This window comes from Oryctolagus cuniculus, chromosome 13 (assembly GCF_964237555.1).
Source record: "Oryctolagus cuniculus chromosome 13, mOryCun1.1, whole genome shotgun sequence".
Classification (NCBI taxonomy): Eukaryota; Metazoa; Chordata; class Mammalia; order Lagomorpha; family Leporidae; genus Oryctolagus; species Oryctolagus cuniculus.
In genome coordinates this window covers 61,291,680-61,311,432 of record NC_091444.1, presented here as the reverse complement: position 1 = coordinate 61,311,432, position 19,753 = coordinate 61,291,680, and the positions used below count along the sequence as shown (strand labels likewise).

The 19,753-nt window shown below is 40.7% G+C and overlaps 1 protein-coding gene and 1 long non-coding RNA gene across 7 annotated transcripts in view; one reads left to right on the top strand and one right to left on the bottom strand.

Moving 5' to 3' along the window:
- The window catches only part of LOC103350914 (uncharacterized), an 80,985-nt gene that overhangs the window by 10,433 nt on the left and 50,799 nt on the right, over positions 1-19,753 (bottom strand). Inside the window, exon 1 of one of the 3 annotated variants that reach the window (XR_011381539.1) lies at positions 14,542-15,277. The exons of the other annotated variants lie outside the window; for them this stretch is intronic. This is a non-coding gene — a long non-coding RNA (uncharacterized lncRNA). Of the gene's footprint in view, positions 1-14,541; positions 15,278-19,753 lie in introns of those variants that run through there. 3 annotated transcript variants of the gene reach the window in all.
- Positions 1-19,753, top strand: part of EDARADD (EDAR associated via death domain) — a 171,871-nt gene that overhangs the window by 140,662 nt on the left and 11,456 nt on the right. For all 4 annotated transcript variants that reach the window (XM_051820772.2, XM_017347712.3, XM_070055578.1 and 1 more), the window contains one exon: positions 15,476-15,521. In XM_051820772.2, coding sequence (XP_051676732.1) covers positions 15,476-15,521 — 46 coding nt within the window. The remainder of the gene's footprint in view (positions 1-15,475; positions 15,522-19,753) is intronic.

The following is a 19,753-nucleotide window of genomic DNA, read 5'->3' as shown; positions in this document are numbered from 1 at the left end:
AAGAAATAATTAAAATTAGAGAAGAAATCAACAAAGTTGAAATCAAAAGAACAATACAAAACATCAGCAAAATGAAGATCTGTTTTTTGAAAAAATAAATGGAATTGACTCACTAATTGGCCCAACTAACCAAAAAAAGGAGGAAGATGACCCAAATCAGTAAAAGTAGAGATGAAAAAGGAAATTAAACAACAGATACCAGTCATCAGAAATTACTACAAAGAGCTGTATGCCAACAAACTGGGAAACAGAAGAGATGGGTAGATTCCTGGACACATAAAACCTACCTAAATCGAGTCATGAAGACATAGAAAACCTAAACACACCCATTACTGAGATGGAAATTGAATCAGTAATAAAGACCCTCCCAGAGTTAGTGGAGCAAGATGGCGGAATAGGAAGGGAGACACTGATAGTCTGGGGAGAGACAGTTTAATAACAGTGGAGATACTGCAGGTTCATGGAAGAGTAGGGGAGGAAACAGCAGAAGAAACTCTTCCAGAACACGTGATTCACAGTGGACCTGCATGGAGAGCGTGGGAGCCCATAGTTCGGGACACCAGCGGCAGACTCAACACACCAGTGCTGGAATGCGAGGTGAGCCGAACCTCAATAGCCCGAGACACCGGCAGGCAAGCGGAGAGAGGAGACTAGAGGGAACGACCCCCGGGGGGGGGAGGGGGAAGTTCACCAGGCTAACTGGAAGAGAGAGAGAAAAAAAAAAAGGTGACTGGTACGGACACGGGTTTCTCTCTCTCCGCTCACCTCTCAAGGGCGAGCAAGACAAAGAGCAGGCGCCATCTTGGACATACGTCATAAGCAGAGCAACCTCAGGTCTGCACCGGCCCTGAGCCTAGCAGAAAAACCTGACTCTGGGCGGGGTGAATTAACAGGAGATTAGGACCTAGTAAATTTGTGGTGCTACTGAACTGAGACTGTGAAAAAAGAGACGGTGGGGGAGAGAACTCAAGAATTCACGTGAGTACTCTCCAGAGACACTACAATTCCGTAACTTTGGCAACCCAGTGGGAGACTGAAGGAGAATTTGAGCCCACTCCTAGGGCAGAACAGATTCCCTGCGTGGCCCTTGGGAAAGAGCTTCCAATCTCTGGCTCCTGTGGGTATATTATTTGCCTGCTAACTACCTCCAACTTCGTTCAGCTGTGCGGAATTACTTCCCTTTTGGATCAAAAAAAGAAAGAGAGAGAGAGAGATCTATCACGCCTAACCTGGGAGTGTCACCTTTGGCACACCAAACAGAGCTCTCAGGCCACACGCATCTCAAGCCTCTAAGGCTCCATCAAAAACAGACAGTCCACTTAATCTAGAATCATAGTATAACAAGAAAAAGCACCACAGTGAAGAAACCAAATATCTCCAATATGCCAAATAACAAACGCAAAAACCGAGATAATAGAAACAAGGAAGTCACCATGACGTCCCCAAATGAAAAAGACACCCCAATTCAAGATTATGAAGATGATGAGATAGAAGAAATGCAAGAAGCAGATCTCAAAAAATTGATAAGAACATTAAGAAGTTCTCAAAAACAAATTCTTGAACTACAGAAATCCTTAATGGACAAGATAGAAAATCTCTCTCGTGAAAATGAAATATTAAGGAGGAATCAAAATGAAACAAAACAACTAGTACAACAGGAAACTGTGATAGTGACGAGAAATCATAATGAAGTGAAGAATTCAATAGATCAAATGAAAAACACAATAGAGAGCCTTACAAACAGAATGGGTGAAGCAGAAGAGAGAATATCGGACTTAGAAGACAGAGAACAGGAAAGGATACAGTCAGACCAAAGAAAAGAAGAGGAAATTAGAAATCTAAAACATATTGTCAGGAATCTTCAGGATACTATTAAAAAACCCAACATCCGGGTTCTAGGAGTTCCTGAAGGCATGGAGAGGGAGAAAGGATTAGAAGGCCTTTTTAGTGAGGTATTAGCAGAAAATTTCCCAGGTTTGGAGAAGGACAGAGAAATCCTAGTACAGGAAGCTCACAGAACCCCTAATAAACACGACCAAAAGAGATCCTCACCACGACACGTTGTAATTAAACTCTCCACAGTGAAACATAAAGAAAAGATCCTAAAATGTGCAAGAGAGAAACGTCAGATTACTCTCAGAGGATCTCCAATCTGACTCACAGCTGACTTCTCATCAGAAACCCTACAAGCTAGGAGGGAATGGCGAGATATAGCCCAGGTACTAAGAGAGAACAACTCCCAGCCCAGAATATTATATCCTGCAAAGCTATCATTTGTGAATGAAGGTGAAATAAAGACTTTTCATAGCAAACAGAAATTGAAAGACTTTGCCGCCACTCGTCCACCCTGCAAAAGATGCTTAAAGATGTGTTACACACAGAAACACAGAAAACACGTTCATCAATATGAAAGAAGGTAAAGGAAGGAAACCTCACAGCAAAAGATCACAGGAAGTTCAAAGCATATATTAGAAAATATCTTTGGCAAATGGCAGGGCAAAGTTACCACTTATCATTAGTCACATTGAACGTATGGCCTGAACTGTCCAGTTAAAAGACACCAATTGGCTGATTGGATTAAGGAACAAAACCCATCTATTTGCTGCTTACAAGAAACGCATCTTTCCAACAAAGATCCATACAGACTGAAAGTGAAAGGCTGGAAAAAGATATACCATGCCAACAGAAATGAAAAAAGAGCGGGCGTAGCCATCTTAATATCGGACAACATAAACTTTACCACAAAAACTGTTAAGAGTGACAAAGAGGGACACTATATAATGATTAAGGGATCAATACAACAAGAAGATATAACAATTATCAATGTATATGCACCTAACTACAGGGCACCGGTTTATCTAAAAGATTTGTTAACGGAGTTAAAGGGAGACTTAGACCCCAATACAATAGTACTGGGGGACTTCAATACTCCACTCTCAGAAATAGACAGATCAACAGGACAGAAGATCAACAAGGATACAGTAGATTTAAACGACACTATAGCCCAAATGGATCTAACAGATATATACAGAACTTTCAATCCTACAGCTAAAGATTTTACATTCTTCTCAGCAGTACATGGAACCTTCTCTAGGATTGACCACATACTAGGCCATAAAGCAAGTCTCAGCAAATTCAAAAGAATTAGAATCATACCATGCAGCTTCTCAGACCATAAAGGAATGAAGTTGGAAATTAGCAACTCAGGAATCCCTAGAGCATACACAAACACATGGAGATTGAACAACATGCTCCTGAATGAACAATGGGTCATAGAAGAAATTAAAAGAGAAATCAAAAACTTTCTGCAAATAAATGAGGATAACAGCACAACATACCAAAACTTATGCGACGCAGCAAAAGCAGTGTTAAGAGGAAAGTTTATATCAGTACGTGCCTACATCAAGAAATTGGAAAGGCACCAAATAGATGAGCTTTCAATTCACCTCAAGGATCTAGAAAACCTACAGCAAACCAGACCCAAATCTAGTAGGAGAAGAGAAATAATTAAAATCAGAGAAGAAATCAACAGGATTGAATCCAAAAAACATTACAAAAAATCAGCCAAACGAGGAGCTGGTGACACCCCATTGGCCCAACTAACTAAAAAAAAAAGAGAAAAGACCCAAATCAATAAAATCAGAGATGAAAAAGGAAACGTAACAACAGACAGTACAGAAATAAAAAGAATCATCAGAAATTACTACAAGGACTTGTATGCCAGCAAACAGGGAAACCTATCAGAAATGGATACATTCCTGGACACATGCAACCTACCTAAATTGAACCAGGAAAACATAGAAAACCTAAACAGACCCATAACTGAGACAGAAATTGAAACAGTAATAAAGGCCCTCCCAACAAAGAAAAGCCCAGGACCAGATGGATTCACTGCTGAATTCTACCAGACATTTAAAGAAGAACTGACTCCATTTCTTCTCAAACTATTCAGAACAATCGAAAAAGAGGGAGTCCTCCCAAATTCTTTCTATGAAGCCAGCATCACCTTAATTCCTAAGCCGGAAAAAGATGCAGCATTGAAAGAGAATTACAGACCAATATCCCTGATGCACATAGATGCAAAAATCCTCAATAAAATTCTCACCAATAGAATGCAACAACACATCAGAAAGATCATCCACCCAGACCAAGTGGGATTTATCCCTGGTATGCAGGGATGATTCAATGTGCGCAAAACAATCAATGTGATACACCACATTCACAGACTGCGGAAGAAAGACCATATGATTATCTCAATAGACGCCGAGAAAGCATTTGATAAAATACAACACCCATTCATGATGAAAACTCTAAGCAAACTGGGTTTGGAAGGAACATTCCTCAATACAATCAAAGCAATCTATGAAAAACCCACAGCCAACCTCCTATTGAATGGGGAAAAGTTGGAAGCATTTCCACTGAGATCTGGTACCAGACAGGGATGCCCACTCTCACCACTGCTATTCAATATAGTTCTGGAGGTTCTAGCCAGAGCTATTAGGCAAGAAAAAGAAATTAAAGGGATACAAATTGGGAAGGAAGAACTCAAACTATCCCTCTTTGCAGATGATATGATTCTTTATTTAGGGGACCCAAAGAACTCTACTAAGAGACTATTGGAACTCATAGAAGATTTGGGCAAAGTAGCAGGGTATAAAATCAATGCACAAAAATCAACAGCCTTTGTATACACAGACAATGCCATGGCTGAGGAAGAAATTCTAAGATCAATCCCATTCACCATAGCTACAAAAATGATCAAATACCTTGGAATAAACATAACCAAGGATGTTAAAGATCTCTACGATGAAAATTACAAAACCTTAAAGAAAGAAATAGAAGAGGATACCAAGAAATGGAAAAATCTTCCATGCTCATGGATTGGAAGAATCAACATCATCAAAATGTCCATTCTCCCAAAAGCAATTTATAGATTCAATGCAATCCCAATCAAGATACCAAAGACATTCTTCGCAGATCTAGAAAAAATGATGCTGAAATTCATATGGAGGCACAAGAGACCTCGAATAGCTAAAGCAATCTTGTACAACAAAAACAAAGCCGGAGGCATCACAATACCAGACTTCAGGACATACTACAGGGCAGTTGTAATCAAAACAGCATGGTACTGGTACAGAAACAGATGGATAGACCAATGGAACAGAATTGAAACACCAGAAATCAATCCAAACATCTACAGCCAACTTATATTTGATCAAGGATCTAAAACTAATTCCTGGAGCAAGGACAGTCTATTCAATAAATGGTGCTGGGAAAACTGGATTTCCACGTGCAGAATCATGAAGCAAGACCCCTACCTTACACCTTACACAAAAATCCACTCAACGTGGATTAAAGACCTAAATCTACGTCCTGACACCATGAAGTTATTAGAGAACATTGGAGAAACCCTTCAAGATATTGGCACAGGCAAAGAATTTCTGGAAAAGACCCGGGAGGCACAGACAGTCAAAGCCAAAATCAACTATTGGGATTGCATCAAATTGAGAAGTTTCTGTACTGCAAAAGAAACAGTCAGGAGAGTGAAGAGACAACCAACAGAATGGGAAAAAATATTTGCAAACTATGCAACAGATAAAGGGTTAATAACCAGAATCTACAAAGAGATCAAGAAACTCCACAAAAACAAAACCAACAACCCACTTAAGAGATGGGCCAAGGACCTCAATAGACATTTTTCAAAAGAGGAAATCCAAAGGGCCAACAGGCACATGAAAAAATGTTCAAGGTCACTAGCAATCAGGGAAATGCAAATCAAAAGCACAATGAGGTTTCACCTCACCCCGGTTAGAATGGCTCACATACAGAAATCTACCAACAACAGATGCTGGCGAGGATGTGGGGAAAAAGGGACACTAACCCACTGTTGGTGGGAATGCAAACTGGTCAAGCCACTATGGAAGTCAGTCTGGAGATTCCTCAGAAACCTGAATATAACCCTACCGTTTGACCCAGCCATCCCACTCCTTGGAATTTACCCAAAGGAGTTTAAATTGATAAAGAAAAAAGCGGTCTGCACCCTAATGTTTATTGCAGCACAATTCACAATAGCCAAGACCTGGAACCAACCTAAATGCCCATCAACGGTAGACTGGATAAAGAAATTATGGGATATGTATTCTTTAGAGTACTATACCGCAGTCAGAAACAACGAAATCCAGTCATTTGCAACAAAATGGAGGAATCTGGAACACATCATGCTGAGTGAAGTAAGCCAATCCCAAAGGGACAAATACCATATGTTCTCCCTGATCGGTGACAACTGACTGAACACCAAAGGGGAAACCTCCTGAAGTGAAGTGGACACTATGAGAAATGGTGACTTGATCAGCATAGCCCTGACTGTTAATGAACAACTTAATACATTATCCCTCATAGTATTTTTTTTTGTCTGTTCTACTTGATATGACTGGTTTAATTCTGTAATTATCACACAGTTATTCTTGAGTGTTGAAAATTAACTGAAATGTGATCCCTGTTGAACGTAAGAGTGGGAATAAGAGAGGGAAGAGATGTGTAATTTGGGGCATGCTCGGGCTGACTTGCCCCAATTGGTAGAGTTGGAAACATACCAGGGGATTCCAATTCAATCCCATCAAGGTGGCATGTGCCAATGCCATCTCGCTATTCCAGGTGATCAATTTCAGTTCACAATTGATCATAATGAAAGGACTGAGAGTCAAGGGGAGCACATGGGCAAGTCTAGTATCTGCTGACACCAACCGATAGAATGGATAAAGGGGAGAGTGGTCCAGCATGGGAAGTGAGATGCTCAGCAGACTCATAGAATGGCGGATGTCCTAAATAGCACTCTGGCCTCAGAATCAGCCCTGAAGGCACTCGGATCTGGCTGAAAAGCCCATGAGAGTATTTCAGGCATGGAAAGCCAAGACACTCTGGCAAAAAGATCTCTGTGAGTGAGATCCCAGTGGAAAGAACAGGTCTTCAAAGAGGGAGGTGCCTTTCTCTGAAGGGAGGAGAGAACCTCCACTTTGACTATGACCGTGTCTAAACAAGATAAAAGTCGGAGAACTCAGGGGTCTTCCATAGCCTTGGAAACTCATAACTGGTGCATAGGGAGATTACTGATGCCATAAACAGGAGTGTCAATTTGTGAAGTCAACGGCAGGAGTCACTGTGCACTTACTCCTCATGTAGGATCTCTGTCATTAACGTGCTGTACACTGAGGCTTAATGCTATAACGAGTACTCAAACAGTATATTTCACTTTGTGTTTCTATGGGGGTGCAAACGATTGAAATCTTTACTTAATGTACACTAAACTGATCTTCTGTAAAAAAAAAACAATTATCAATTCCCAACTTGACTCTCACTGGGATTAAACATGACAATAGGTCTGATCTGATTTCATCATCATTTAAAAAATATCATCTATTATTTTTCACTTTATGTTTCTGTGTGGGAGCAAACTGTTGAAATACTTACTTAAGGTATGCTAGGCTGATCTTCTGTATATTAAGATAATCGAAAATGAATCTTGACGTGAATGGAGGGGGAGAGGGAGTGGGAAGGGGGGGGTTGTGGGTGGGAGGGACGGTATGGGGGGGGAAGCCATTGTAACACATGAGTCGTACTTTGGAAATTTATATTCATTAAATAAAAGATAAAAAAAAAAAAAACAACAAAGCCGGAGGAATCACAATACCAGATTTCAGGACATACTACAGGGCAGTTGTAATCAAAACAGCATGGTACTGGTACAGAAACAGATGGATAGACCAATGGAACAGAATTGAAACACCAGAAATCAACCCAAACATCTACAGCCAACTTATATTTGATCAAGGATCTAAAACCAATTCCTGGAGCAAGGACTGTCTGTTCAATAAATGGTGCTGGGAAAACTGGATTTCCTCGTGCTGAAGCATGAAGCAAGACCCCTACCTTACACCTTACACAAAAATCCACTCAACATAGATTAAAGACTTAAATCTACGACCTGACACCCTCAAGTTACTAGAGAACATTGGAGAAACCCTTCAAGATATTGGCACAGGCAAAGAATTTCTGGAAAAGACCCGGGAGGCACAGGCAGTCAAAGCCAAAATCAACTATTGGGATTGCATCAAATTGAGAAGTTTCTGTACTGCAAAAGAAACAGTCAGGAGAGTGAAGAGACAACTGACAGAATGGGAAAAAATATTTGCAAACTATGCAACAGATAAAGGGTTAATAACCAGAATCTACAAAGAGATCAAGAAACTCCACAAAAACAAAACCAACAACCCACTTAAGAGATGGGCCAAGGACCTCAATAGACATTTTTCAAAAGAGGAAATCCAAAGGGCCAACAGGCACATGAAAAAATGTTCAAGGTCACTAGCAATCAGGGAAATGCAAATCAAAACCACAATGAGGTTTCACCTCACCCCGGTTAGAATGGCTCACATGCAGAAATCTACCAACAACAGATGCTGGCGAGGATGTGGGGGAAAAGGGAACTAACCCACTGTTGGTGGGAATGCAAACTGGTCAAGCCACTATGGAAGTCAGTCTGGAGATTCCTCAGAAACCTGAATATAACCCTACCGTTCGACCCAGCCATCCCACTCCTTGGAATTTACCCAAAGGAGTTTAAATTGATAAAGAAAAAAGCGGTCTGCACCCTAATGTTTATTGCAGCACAATTCACAATAGCCAAGACCTGGAACCGACCTAAATGCCCATCAACGGTAGACTGGATAAAGAAATTATGGGATATGTACTCTTTAGAATACTATACCGCAGTCAGAAACAACGAAATCCAGTCATTTGCAACAAAATGGAGGAATCTGGAACACATCATGCTGAGTGAAATAAGCCAGTCCCAAAGGGACAAATACCATATGTTCGCCCTGATCGGTGACAACTGACTGAACACCAAAAAGGAAACCTGTTGAAGTGAAATGGACACTATGAGAAACGGTGACTTGATCAGCATAGCCCTGACTGTTAATGAACAACTTAATACATTATCCCTCTTAGTAGTTTTTTTTTTATCTGTTCTACTTGATATGACTGGTTTAATTCTGTAATTAATACACAGTTATTCTTAAGGGTTGAAATTTAACTGAAATGTGATCCCTGTTAAACATAAGAGTGGGAATAAGAGAGGGAAGAGATGTACAATTTGGGACATGCTCAGGCTGACTTGCCCCAAATGGTAGAGTTAGAAACATACCAGGGGACTGCAATTTAATCCCATCAAGGTGGCATGTACCAGTGCCATCTCACTAGTCCAAGTGATCAATTTCAGTTCACAATTGATCATAATGAAAGGACTAAGAGTCAAAGGGATCACATAAACAAGTCTAGTACCTGCTAATACTAACCGATAGAATAAATAAAGGGGAGAGTGATCCAACATGGGAAGCGAGATACTCAGCAGACTCATAGAATGGCGGATGTCCTAAACAGCACTCTGGCCTCAGAATCAGCCCTAAAGGCATTCTGATCTGGCTGAAAAGCCCATGAGAGTATTTCAGGCATGGAAAGCCAAGACACTCTGGCAAAAAAAAAAAAAAAAAAAAAAAAAAAAAAAAAAAAAAAAGAAAAAACCCTAAATGAAAGATCTCTGTGAGTGAGATCCCAGTGGAAAGAACAGGTCTTCAAAGAAGGAGGTACCTTTCTCTGAAGGGAGGAGAGAACCTCCACTTTGACTATGACCTTGTCTAAACAAGATAAGAGTCGGAGAACTCAAGGGGCTTCCATAGCCTTGGAAACTCATGACTGGTGCCTAGGGAGATTACTGATGCCATAAACAGGAGTGTCAATTTGTAAAGTCAACAACAGGAGTCACTGTGCACTTACTCCTCATGTAGGATCTCTGTCCTTAATGTGCTGTACGTTGAGGCTTAATGCTATAACGAGTACTCAAACAATATATTTCACTTTGTGTTTCTATGGGGTGCAAACTGTTGAAATCTTTACTTAATGTATACTAAACTGATCTTCTGTTAAAAAAAAAAAGAAGAAATTATCAATTCCCAACTTGACTCTCGCTGGGATTAAACATGACAATAGGTCTGATCTGATTTCATCATCATTTAAAAAATCATCTATTATTTTTCACTTTATGTTTCTGTGTGGGAGCAAACTGTTGAAATCTTTACTTAATGTATGCTAAACTGATCTTCTGTATATAAAGAGAATTGAAAATGAATCCTCATGTGAATGGAAGGGGAGAAGGAATGGGAAAGGGGAGGGTTGCAGGTGGGAGAGACGTTATGGGGGGGAAGCCATTGTAATCCATAAGCCGTACTTTGGAAATTTATATTCATTAAATAAAAGTTAAAAAAAAAACCCTCCCAAGAAAGAAAAGCCCAAGACCAGATGGCTTCACTGCTTAATTCTACCAGACATTTAAAGAAGAATTAACTCCAATACTTCTCAAGTTATTCAAAACAATTGAAAGGGAGGGAATCCTTCCAAATTCTTTCTATTAAGCCAGCATCATTTGAATTCCTAAAGCCGAAAAAGACACAACAGAGAAAGAAAACTAGAGACCAATTTTCCTGATGAACATAGACACAAAAATCCTCAACAAAATTCTAACCAATTGAATCCAACAACACATCAGAAAAATCATTCACCCAGACCAAGGGGGATTTATCCCTAGTATGCAGGGATGGTTCAACATTTGCAAATAAATTAATTTGATTTATCACCTTAACAAACTGAAGAACAAAAACCATGTGATTATCTCAATAGATGCAGAGAAAGCATTTGATAAAATACAACACCGTTTCATGATGAAAGCTCTAAACAAATTGGGTATAGAAGGAACATTCCTCAACACAATCAAGGCAGTTTGTGACAAACCCACTGCCAGCATCCTATTGAATAGGGAAAAGTTGGAAGCATTTCCACTGAGATCTGGAACCAGATAAGGATGCCCCCTCTCACCACTTCTATTCAATGTAGTCCTGGAAGTTTTAACCAGAGCCATAGGCAAGAAAAGGAAATAAAGGGATGCAAATTGGGAAAGAAGAAGTCAAACTATTTCTCTTTGCAGATGACATGATTCTCTATGTAAAGGATCCAAAAGACTCCACCAAGAGTGTATTGGAATTCATAAAAGAGTTTGGTAAAGTAGCAGGATGTGAAATCAGTACACAGAAATCAACAGCCTTTGTATGGACAGAAAATTCCATGGCTGAGAAAGAGCTTCTAAGATCAATCCCTCACAATAGTTACAAAAAAATCAAGTATCTTGGAATAAATTTAACCAAGGATGTCAAAGGAGAATTACAAAACATTAAAGAAAGAAATAGAAAAAAGATACAAAAAAATGGAAGAATCCTCCATGTTCATGGATTGGAAGAATCAATATCATCAAAATGTCCATTCTTCCAAAAGTAATTTACAGATTCAATGCAATACCAACCAAAATACCAAAGGCAGTTCCCATATCTAGAAAATATGATGCTCAAATTCATATAGAAATATAGAAGACCTTGAATAGCTAAAGCAATCTTATACAACAAAAACAAAGCTGGAGGCATAACATTACCAGATTTCAAAACATACTATAAGGCAGTCATAATCAAAACAGCCTGGTACTGGTACAAAAACTGATGGATAGTCAAATGGAACAGAATAAAAACTCCAGAAATCAATTCAAGCACCTACAACCAACTTACATTTGACCAAAGAGCTAAAACCATTCCCTGGAACAAGGATAGTCCCTTCAACAAATGGTGCTGAGAAAACTGGATTTCCATATTTAGAAGTATGAAGCAGGACTCCAGCCTTACACCTTACACAAAAATCCATTCAAAATGGATCAAAGACCTAAATCTATGACCTGATACCATCAAATTATTACAGAACATTGTTGAAACCTTGCAAGATATTGGCATAGGCAGAGAGTTCTTAGAAAAGACCCCAAAGGAACAGACAATCAATAGCCAAAATTAACAAATGTCATTACTTCAAATTGAGAACCTTCTGTACTGCAAAAGAAACAGGAACGTGAAGAGGCAACTGACAGAATGGAAGAAATTATTTGCAAACTATACAACTGATAAAAGATTAATAACCAGAATATATAAAGAGATCAAGAAACTCTACAACAAGACAAACAATGCAGTGAAGAAATGGGCAAAGGATTTAAACAGACATTTTTCAAAAGAGGAAATCCAAATGGCCAACAGACACATGAAAAAATGTTCAGGATCACTAGCTGTCAGGGAAATGCAAATCAAAACCACAATGAGGTTCCACCTCACCCTAGTAAGGATGGCTTTCATACAGAAATCAAGAAGCAACAATTGCTAGTGAGGATGTGGAGAAAAAGGTACCATAATCCACTGTTGGTGGGAACATAAACTGGTAAAACCACTATGGAAGACAGTTTGGAGATACCTCAGAATACAGACCTACCATATGACCCAGGCATCGTATTCCTGGGAATTTACCTAAAGGAAATGAAATCAGCAAATAAAGGAGTTATCTATATCCCCAATTCACATTAGCTAAGACATTGAATCAACCTAAATGCCTGTCAACTGAAGACTGGATAAAAAAAGTATTGGATGTGTACTCTTTGGAATACTACATGGTGGTTAAAAAATTAAACCTGGTCTTTTGCAACAAAATGGTTGAATCTGGAAAACATCATACTTAGTGAAATACACCAGTTCCAAAGGGACAAATACCATTTGTTCTCCCTGATCTGTGATAACTAATGGGTCACCTAAAAGGAAATTTGTAGAAGTGAAATTGACATTTTGAGAAGCAATGACTTAAACAGCCCTTGTCAGAACTGTCAAGGAACATTTTTTTCCTTTCTCTTCATACTATTTGTTGAACTCTACTTAACATAGAGTTAATCATAAGTGAATAAAATCAATTGAAAATAGATCTCAGTAAAACATAAAAGTGGAATAAGAGAGGGAGGAAGAAGTTTGTAACTGTAAAGCTGTATAGTTTTGCATACGGACTTCTAAGGGCACAGTTTAAAAACTTGCATGGGGGTGCTGGCGCTATGGTGCAGCAGGTTAACACCCTGGCTTGAAGCGCCAGCATCCCATATGGGCGTCGGTTTAAGACCCGGCTGCTCCACTTCCCATCCAGCTCTCTGCTGTGGTCTGGGAAAATAGTAGAAGATGGCCCAAGTCCTTGGGCCCCTGCACCCATGTGGGAGACCTGGAAGAAGCTCCTGGCTCCTGGCTTTGGGTCAGCACAGCTCCGGCCATTGCGACCAGTAGGGGAGTGAACCATCAGATGGAAGACCTCTCTCTCCCTCTGCCTCTGCCTCTGCCTCTGCCTCTGTCTCTCCCTCTCCCTCTCCCTCTCCCTCTTCCTCCCTCTCCTCTCTCTGTGTAACTCTGACTTTCAAATAAATAAATAAATCTTTAAAAAAAAGCTTTCATGGGTGGTAAAAATGCCATCTTAAGAGTTAAAGTGGCCATATTAAGTGTCAAAGTGATCTAATACATAGGATTAAGTGTCAAAGTGGTCATATAAGTAGGATTAAGTGTTTGGTAATAATAACAGATAGAATTAAAAAGGAGTGAATGCTACAACACGGGAAGCAGTCCATACAACAGACTCATAGAATGAAAATCATTTTAAGTAGCACTTTGATCTCAGAATCAGCCCTTAAGGCATTCTGGTCTGGCTGCAAAGCCCGTAAGAACGTTTCAGGCATGGGAAGCCAAGACACTGTGGCAAAAAAAAAATATATCCTACATGAAGGGTCTCTGTGAGAGAGACCCCAGTGGAAAGAAGTGGCTGTCAAAAAAGGATGTACTTTTCTCTGAAGGAAGGAGAGAACTTCCACTTTGCTTATGGCCTTGTCTAAATACTGATGGAGACTGTGGATTCAGAAGGCTTCTGAGCCTTGGTAGCTCATGTCAAAAGCCTCGGGTGATCACTGACATTATACATGTATTAATTGTTAAATTAACAACAGGAGTTATCACACACTTACTCCCCATGTAGGACCTCTGTCCTCTATGAGTTATATTATGAGAATTAACTGTAAAACTGATTCTCAGGTGTTTTTTTTTTTGGTGCATGTGTGTGCAAATTTTTGAAATCTTTACTTAGTATAGAGTTGTTCTTCTGTGTATAAAGTTAATTGAAAATGAATCTGAATGGAGAATGGGAATGGGAGAGGGAGGCAGGGTTGGGAGTGTGGTTGGGAGGGCAGGTATGGTGAGAAGAATCACTGTATTCCTAAAGTTGTACATATGAAATTTGTACTCATTAAATAAAAGATTTCTTTGGGAAAAAAATAGGTAAAGGAAATAACATTTAATAGGTAAGGGAAACAACAAGCCTAACAAAAAGCAGATTGGAAATAAAATGACCCATAATCTCAAATAAAACAGAACATTATCACATGCATTGACACTCTTTAAAAAATAGGGACACTATTAGATTTAATGACACATACTGAGTGTCTGCTGTGTCACAGGCACTGTACTGTGTCTTGGGGCACAGTATAGGGAGAACATAAACAAAAGCCCCTGCTCTCATGTAGCTTACATTCAGAGGGAGACTTTGGCTTACCCCCATTAAAAGGTCGTTCTTGGGGTGGGGCCGGCACTGTGGAGTAGTAAGCTAAGCCTCTGCCTGTGGTGCTGATACCCCATATAGGCACCAGTTCAAGTTCCAGCTGGTCCACTTCAATCCAGCTTTCTGCTAATGCACCTGTGAAAGCAGCAAAAGATGGCACCTGTACCCATGTGGGAGACCCAGAAAAAGTTCCAGACTCCTGACTTTGGCCTAGTCCAAGCCCTGGCCATTGCAGCCATTTGGGGAGTGAATCAGCTTTGAAAGACCTCTCTCTATCTCTCTCTCTCTCTCTCTCTTCCTCTCCCTGTGTAACTTTGATTTTCAAATAAATGAATAAATCTTGTTAAAAAATAAAACAGGGCATTCTTAAGATCCAACCCAGGCCAGCGCCGTGGCTCAATAGGCTAATCCTCCACCTAGCGGCACCGGCACACCGGGTTCTAGTCCTGGTCGGGGAGCCAGATTCTTTCCCGGTTGCCCCTCTTCCAGGCCAGCTCTCTGCTGTGGCCAGGGAGTGCAGTGGAGGATGGCCCAAGTGCTTGGGCCCTGCACCCCATGGGAGACCAGGATAAGCACCTGGCTCCTGCCATCGGATCAGCGCGATGCGCCGCCACTGCGCGCCAGCCGCGGCGGCCATTGGAGGGTGAACCAACGGCAAAAGGAGGACCTTTCTCTCTGTCTCTCTCTCTCACTATCCACTCTGCCTGTCAAAAAAAAAAAAAAAAAAAAATCCAACCCAAAGGTTTTGATGGAAATTTAATTGGATTGGATAATTGATACTGTGTGTCCATTCATATGAAAATGACTTTTTAATGCTTTTAAACGTTTAATTAGTTTTTAACAGATTCAATATAGTCTCTAGATACAATTCTAAGAATATAATGAAATATATATATGATTTTAATGAAAGCTGCTTTTTGGTTTTTAGGGAGAAGAAAATGGCTTTCCAGACAGTACTGGAGATCCCCTTTCAGGTAAGTGATTGGCTCTAAAGATATCTGGGCTGCAGCAGTAGCTGACATGGCAAATTAAAGACAACCTGTTTAGCATTAACTTTTAAAGTCTGTGTGACAGGATAGAGCCACTTTCTGCACTGTGTGATGCCACAGCAAAGTGTAAGGAAAGCTGTCTCACAAAATTTCACAAACACCTTCAGACAGTACTTCCTCTGGGCGTCTTTGCCTGTGAGGGGCACAGCATGGTGCTGAGTTGGACAGATCTAGGACTGGGCCATGGTCAGAACCTAGCAGACCCTCTCCCGGTTCTGAGCGCCCCAGTGTTGACAGAGTGTGTTGCTGTTGGCAGTGGAGAAGAGTGGCTGCCCTGCACCCTAGGCAGATGGGGTCAGTGTGGGAAAGGCCAGGAAGTTCACGGCTGCCTCTACTCCCTGTCTGTCCTCAGCACTTAAGAAGCCTAGGGGGCCCTCCTGATGTTAAAACATATATGATCCCCTACTCTTTTTCTGCTGTTGATGTGTTTAACCAAAGAATCATTAAAGTTTACTACCCCCCTCCTTTTTTAATCATAAGACAAAAACTTTAGATTTCTTATTAATTGATCACAAGGAAGATACAGAATGAAGAGTAAAATAAGCTACCAAAGTGAATTTTTAAATCATTGTTACTTACTTAGACAGACAATGAGAAAGATAGAGAGATAGACAGAGACCTTCCATTGGCTGATACATTCCCCAAATGCCTAAAACAGCCAGGGCTGGGCCAGACCAAAGCCAGAAGTCTACAGCTTAATCTGGGCCTCCCATGTGGGTGGCAGAGACCCAACTACTTGAGCCATCCTCTGCTGCCTCCCATGGTGTGCATTAGCAGGAAGATGAAATCAGAAGCAGAACTAGAACTCAAACTCCACAGGCACTCTGATGTGAGATACAGACATCCCAAGCAGTGTCTTAAACCTTGGTGGCAAATGTCCACCCCTAATAATTTTTTGAAAACCCAAAAAGCCCAGCAAAATTTATTTTATTTTTTTTAAGATTTACTTAATTATTTATTTGAAAGGCAGAGTTAGAGGAGAGACAGAGATCTTCCATCTGCTGGTTTACTAATGGCCACAACGGCCAGAACTGGTCCAGGCCAAAGCCAGGAGCCAGGAGCTTTAACTGGTGTCCCACGTGGGTGGCAGGGACCCAAATACTAGGGCTGTCTTCCGCCGCTTTTCCCAGGCCATTAGCAGGGGGCTGGATCCGAAGTGGACCAACTGGGACATGAACCAGCACCCATATAAGACACCAGTGTTGCAGATGGCAACGTAACCCACAGTGCCACAATGCTGGATCCACTTTTTACACCTTTTAAAACACCCAGGGCAGGCATTTGGCACAATGGTTAAGACACCCACATCCCACATTGAAGTCCTGGTTCAAGTCCTGACTGCTCCATTTCCAGTCCACTTTCCTATTGGTGTTCACCCTAGGAGGCAGCAAATGACAGCTTAAGTAGATGAGGTTCCTGCTATGCATATGGGAGACCTGGAAGGAGTTTCAGGCTTTTGGCTTCCACTTGGTTCAGCCTTGCTGTTGTTAGCATTTGGGGAATGAACCAGTGGGTGGAAGATCTTTATCTCCCTCTCATTCTCTCTCCATCTTTCTCTCTGTCTCTTCCAAATAAAATGAGAACAAATACGTTAAAATTTTTTAAATGATAAAGCACCAGCATTTATTATATCTTTGGCCTGACTAGTCAGAATTCTGTTTCTTTATTAAGAGCATTGAAAGACCTATAAAACCCTCAGTTGTAATCATCTCAAGTGACCAACCTGAAAAATTAGAAAATACAGTATGTAGACCAAAATAATACATGTTTGAAGCAGCAGTTATCTCTTGGTGGTGAGCTTCTAGGTGAATTTTTTTTAATTAAACAGATTTTCATCAAAGGCCCACTGTGTGCCAGATCATCTAATGAGGCCATGTGCAAAATCATAGCTGTGGGAGAACGAAGTTGGGGGTCTGGTTCCAGTGTGACCACTGTATCATTGGGATAAGAAAAAATTAAGGAGGAAATTAGGCCAGATGACCTTCAGGTAGAGCCTTCCCACTGAGTTTTACAAGACAAACCCAATAACCAAGGTCCCATCCAATACCTCTTACAAACTTGCCTTCCTTGGACCAGAAGCCTGGTCACTGGCTAAAATGAATCCCTCTTCTTCAAACATTGGACAGGCTCAAATCAGAAGCACCTTGCTGGATGTGGTGGGCGAGTAGAATACATCTTTGCATTCAAGCAGAGGAAGCATCTAACATGAGGCGGTATCTGAACCCCCACTCTCTAATCTGTGTATACAAATGCATATATAACAAACGATTGGGTACAGGCAAATACACACAATGTATGGTAAAATAACCCAGGAAATCTCTGAAAGGTTAACTCTCATTGGCCTGGGTTGTAGCAGCATGAAGTTTTTTTCCATATGTTAATCTGAATTTGTAGATTTTTTATGACAAACACATATTTTTTCTAATTAAAAAAAATCAGCATTTGAATTAAGGGCTCATTCCTGTCACACTAATGTGACATGTTAGCAAAATAAAAACAAATAAAGAATTTTTGTAGGAATATATGTAAATCATCTTAGGAGTCCCTAAATCTATTCATCACTAATGAATAGAATAACTTTAATCAAACTTTTAGTTGTCTTCAAAAATTTTTACCTGTGTCAAAATGAAATGGCAGATTTTCAAAGAAAAGAAACTCCACTACAGTAGCAGGTCATATGATGGGACATTGTGGAGTCTCGCTTAAGGTAGTTCTTGAGAAAAGAAATTGTGTGGTTGGAGTCAATATCTTAGCACCTCTCATGGTGCTTGGCACCCAGGAACATTCAGATGTTTTGATTTGCTTTCCATAAACAAATGAAGGAGAGACATTTACTTAATGGCTTCACTCTCAGATAAACAACTGGCAAAAACAAATCAAATTATTTCGCCATTAAATGAGAGTAGTGACTTAAGTATGATTTATTTTATTCTGTTGTGCCTACAAACACCAACTTGGCACATGCCATGTGCCAGCACTCTGCTACAGACTTTACAAACAATAATGCTTTCTCATGACAGTCCTGTTCTTTTACTTCACCACATAGATGAGGTGACTGAGGCATCCCTTGGGCACACAGCAGTAGTAGGCTTCAAGGCCTGGACCTGGCCTGCAGCCACTCCCAACACCACACCAGCTGCCTTTCCCACCTGCTGTAAACATATCCCTGTGTAACACAAGCATTTAATGTTAAGTATACTATAAGATGGCCAAGTTCAGACCTCCCAATCAGATAGGGTCTTAAGTTGGGTCAGAGTCAAAGTCCATTCCCACTGCCTCAGAAATTCATCTCTGAGCCACTGAAACCCCTTCCACAAAAGCCTACTCTTTTCCATGGGTGAAATCCTGGGGCCTTAACTCATAACTTGGATTTTATTTAACTTTTGTGTTTTGAAACCCTTAGTTATCTGCAATCCAATTCACAGGATTGATTAAAATAAGCCACGTGGGGAAAGTGGAGGGCACTGGGATGGAGTAGAATCTGTACAGGAGCAGGGAGGAAAGAGAAAGTACCTTTTGGAATCAGCTACTGCTGGACAAACAAGCATGCTTTGCAGAACTTTGGCATCCAGAAGCAAACCCTCCACATCTCTGGGGTGGAGCCCACAACATTCGTCCTGATGCCCTGGGTTCATACAGCAACAAGATTAGGTTCAGCTGAACCCAGTAAAGGAGCCATTGAAGTTTTACAATGTCTTTATACAAATTTTCAACAGGAAAACATTTGAGCATTAAAGGAAGAAGGCTCAGTCATATATTTATTTCAAAATTCTCCAAGTTGGAAGAACTCAGCACAGTGTGCCCAGTTTTTTTGGAAGCATCGCCCCTATATTTAAAAATTGAATGGCGGCTGGCATTGTGGCACAGCTGAGTAAGTCACTACCAATGATGCTGCAACCCATGTGAGCGCTGGATCAAGTCCTGGCAGTTCTGCTTCCAGTTCCCTACTACTGAAACTGGAAAAGCAGTAGAAGATGGCCCAAGAACTTGGACCCTTGCCACCCACTTGGGAGACCCAGATGGAGTTCTGGTCTCCTGGCTTCTGTGTGACCCAGACCTGGCTGTTGTAGCTATTTGGGGGATGAAGCAGCAGATAGAAGATTTCTCTCTGTGTGTGTAATTCTGCCTTTCAAATAAATAAATCTTGGGGCTGGCAC